This window comes from Pterocles gutturalis, unplaced genomic scaffold (assembly GCF_000699245.1).
Source record: "Pterocles gutturalis isolate BGI_N339 unplaced genomic scaffold, ASM69924v1 scaffold6982, whole genome shotgun sequence".
NCBI classification, from domain to species: domain Eukaryota; kingdom Metazoa; phylum Chordata; class Aves; order Pterocliformes; family Pteroclidae; genus Pterocles; species Pterocles gutturalis.
In genome coordinates this window covers 18,350-22,467 of record NW_010112597.1, presented here as the reverse complement: position 1 = coordinate 22,467, position 4,118 = coordinate 18,350, and the positions used below count along the sequence as shown (strand labels likewise).

The 4,118-nt window shown below is 43.1% G+C and overlaps 1 protein-coding gene across 1 annotated transcript in view; it reads left to right on the top strand.

Moving 5' to 3' along the window:
* The first annotated feature begins 18 nt into the window (after positions 1 to 18).
* CTPS1 (CTP synthase 1) overlaps positions 19 to 4,118 on the top strand; it is a 16,199-nt gene continuing 12,099 nt past the window's right edge. The window contains exons 1-4 of the mRNA XM_010074105.1: positions 19 to 184; positions 640 to 810; positions 1,595 to 1,695; positions 2,825 to 2,941. Of these exons, the coding sequence (XP_010072407.1) occupies positions 19 to 184; positions 640 to 810; positions 1,595 to 1,695; positions 2,825 to 2,941 (555 nt within the window). The remainder of the gene's footprint in view (positions 185 to 639; positions 811 to 1,594; positions 1,696 to 2,824; positions 2,942 to 4,118) is intronic.

The window sequence follows — 4,118 nt, the reverse complement described above, 5'->3', positions numbered from 1 at the left end:
TGACAGGCAGCGAGGCAGATGAAGTACATCCTGGTGACGGGCGGGGTGATCTCGGGCATCGGCAAGGGGATCATCGCCAGCAGCATCGGCACCATCCTCAAGTCCTGCGGGCTGCATGTCACCTCCATCAAGATCGATCCCTACATCAACATCGATGCCGGTACCTTCTCCCCGTATGAGCACGGTGAGTGTCCCTGGGGCCGAGCTGTCAGTGGACGGCTGGTCCTGAGCTGGTTACCAGGGGCTTCCCGGGGGGTGCCGGGGCTGGTTTTGCCTGAAGGAACCAGCACCTTTGCATGGCAGAAGAGTTGGCGTCTGGTCCTGCATAGGGGAGCTGCGAGCTGAGCCTGTCAGTGGTTCCAGACTGACATGGGGCTGATCGCACCACCAGCGAGTAGCAGAGATGTGCTCTTTGGTCTGTTATCATTGCTGCCTGCTTGAGGGATTCAGTCCTCAGTGTAGTCGTCCTCTTTGTTATATAAGGCTTTTATTAGCCACTCCTAAACTTGCTGTAGCAGTCACAGAAGGTGTTTTCTTACATTGAATTCTTCCAGCTGTCACAGGCAAAAACCAACAAATTGCTGATGTGAACTGTTTCCCCTTGACATACGTGTTTGTGCCTTTTTTTGTGTGCTGCAGGCGAGGTTTTTGTGCTAGATGATGGAGGAGAAGTGGACCTGGACCTTGGTAACTATGAGCGCTTCCTTGATATCCGACTCACCAAAGACAACAACCTGACTACTGGGAAGATCTACCAGTATGTCATCAACAAGGAGAGGAAGGGAGACTATCTTGGCAAAACTGTCCAAGGTGATGTGAGGCTTCGTTCATGATGCTTAGAAATATATTCTGTATTTTTGTCCTGGTTGGATGTTCTTGCATTTCATCCTAACTTGAGGTCTTTGTTATATGCTGTCCTTGTGGTGTTTTTTGTTTGTTTTTCAAAAGGGGAAGAAGGAGATGCACCAGTGCAGGTGTAGTGGTGTGTGCTGTACTGAATCAGGTTATCTAAGCCCCTCAAAACTTTCTGGTGCTCAGCAATACGCTGCCTTTTGTTGGTATTATATGCTGGACTTTGGTCCAGTTGTTTAATGACGCCAGTACTAAATGGGAACAGGCTTCAGCCTAACACACCTGTGGGTTATTTTTTAGCTAGTTAAAATGGTTATTGCTTTTGGTAACTGTCCTGTAATTAGGAAACTGAAAGGATCTTTGAGGATCAAGTCAGTCCCTTCCCTGTTTAAGCATCCTCCACAGCTGGTTTGGATAAGGACTTTTCCAGACAGTTAATAACAAAGTTACTCTCTGCTTAGAGCAAAGAACTGTTTGTACTTGATCTTGCAGCTTAAAAGAAACATTGCTTGCATGTGTTTAAATTGAGGCAGGATTACATTTCCTGCCAAGGCACTACTCTTGAAAATCACAGCCAAGTACAATCCCTTCAAAAATGCATACTTCCTTAAAGACACAGATCAGTGCTGCCGTGATAAGGGAAACACTGGATAGTTAGTTTCAATAATTTGCTCTGTAATGAATTAAAGGGGGAAATGTGCATGGGTTGTGGCTTTAACCCCTGCCTGGGTTTCTTTTTCAGTTGTTCCCCACATCACAGATGCTATACAAGAATGGGTAATGAGGCAGGCACAAATCCCTGTAGATGAAGATGGCATTGAACCCCAAGTTTGTGTGATTGAGGTTTGTAGCTCTTAATAAAAAAAAAATTATTGTTTTCAGTAAACTGAACTATGTGCGTATTTTGCACAGTAAAGGTTTTTTTACAGTAATGTTCAACTTTGGATGTTGTTGAGTTAGTCAAAAATCCCTGCTTGCTCACCGATTCGGTTTAATCTTTTGAATGCTCTCTGTCTGAAAGACTTAGGTCTTGGGCAGTTATGTTTTTGAGATGCTTTGCTCTGTAGTGTAATGTAAATTAGTCTATAAAATGAACTTTAGCTCTCATAGGTATACACCGAACTCTGAGTTAATCATACTGTGCCCTCTTCTTCCTTGGGCGTGGAGGGAGGGTGGTAGGTAAATCACCCTCTGGAAGCAGTTCTCTTTCCTCCGTAGCAGTAAAGGGAGCCTTGGAGTGACTAGTTCGAGCATAGACCTAGAAAAGTGAATGGCACAAGTGAGTGGGGACAAACCCTGCTCGGTTTCCTGTGCGATGTCCTCCTGCCAGAGGAGACAGAGTAGGGTGAAGGCTCTGAGACTGCAGATTTGTCTGGCAGAATATGCTAGTATGGGAGATAGGGAGCTTGCCAGAATTCCCTGGGTCATGGTGACTTGGGACTCTCCCTGCAGCCTGAGTGCCAATTTCTATTCCAGGATTCCCAAGCTGGATCCTGAAGTACCTAGGAGGCACTGTCTGACAATGCATGGGAGGCTGTCACTGCACCAAAGAACGCCTTGTGTCTGTTGTGCATGTGTCCAAACCCACTCTATGTCGTTACTAAAACTTAACAGAAATTTTGCTTCTCAGTGCCACCTAATGCTCATAAATGATAATTTTAACAACTAAATCTTTTCCCCGAAGAGAGAATAGAAGCAAAGCTAATGTCCCTGGAGAGGTGCTATCCCTATGAGAAGCTGTTTTTCTTATGGTTTTTTGATTTTGGGGGAAATCATGAAGGTAAAATAATAGTTGGGATAGATGGGAGGCTGTGGAAGTAGTACATCCAACTGGCAAATCCTGCTTTTCATATTGGCGTAGATGTTCCTTTAGGGAATCAGAAGGAGGTGCTGAGGAGGTGCAGTGTCCTACAAATTCAGTAGCTGATGTTTTGGTACTAACTTCCATTCTAAATGTCTTTGTCTCTTTTAGCTGGGTGGGACGGTAGGCGATATTGAAAGCATGCCTTTCATTGAAGCTTTCCGCCAGTTCCAGTTCAAAGCAAAAAGAGAGAATTTTTGTAACATTCATGTCAGTCTAGTTCCCCAGGTAAGGACCTAAAATGTTTTGGTGGTTAGGGCCTTCCCCAGTCCAAAACTTGCTTTCTGAATATGTGTTTCTGAAATGCTGTGTCTATACAGTGCTGAGTGGCGCTGTTACATTTGTATTTCTGTATATAGAAACTTCTGGAAGAAATGCAGAGAATATATGGTTACATATTTAAAAAGGTTCGCAAGAAGCAAACAGAAACTTTTCAAAGTGTGTAAATGTGCAATAAATAGTTGGGAGTTGCAGCAAGTGTGGTTTTGCATCTTTAACTGCTGTTGTGGAATTGTCTCCTAGCTTTTGCAGGTCAACTTGCTTTCTAGGGCTGAAAACTTTCAATTTCCCTTCATTTGCATAGCCTTTCATTTCTGCAAAGGTAATATAAAATTCAGTGATACAGGCAGACTTCACAGTCATTTGGACTTATTAATAAGATCATATTCCAAGCTCTTCCTGGAGTGCTTCAATATTTCTGCTGCCGTGTTCCCCCTCCTGCCCCAAGATTTGCATTAGCTGTGGTTTGTGAAGTAGGTTGGGTTGCTTTTGTAATTTCAAAACATAATACTGTGTTTTGAAAGATAATCTTTTATTTTCCCCCTAAATAATATTTTTAATGTGCATTCTTATCTTTAACAGTCATTTCATAGACTCTCATATCTGACCGCTATGTAAGCCATAACAATCTGAGCGGCAGTCAACCTTAGTTCAGAGATTCAGCGAAGAAAATGTATTATGAAGCAGTGCTATGATAAGAATCAGTTAATTAGGAATCACAAAGAAAGCCAAAATATTGCTATGTACCAAGTGGATGGGGTGAAGTCCAGTTAAGATCAAAAGCATATGAAGGTGTTCTGTGCCATATAATGCCTCATATAACCCCCATCTGTATTATTGGCTTTGGTTTTGGAGACAATTTACAGTCTTAACCAAGCAAAAAATTCCTACTGCAGGAATCACTGCTGAAAAAGTTATTCCATGGTTATGTTAACAGTACTGGAGAGCATGAGTATTCCTTGTCTTGGAACTGGATTTGGCAGAGCAGCTTGATAGTTACTGGAGTGCAGATCAATCTTCATTCTCCTCGTCTCCCTCTTTCTTTCCCTTTCTGTACAGGCCAGGTGATTTATGGAGAAAAAATTAGAAGGATAAAATATGAGGTATGTGGAGGGACCAGTGCATA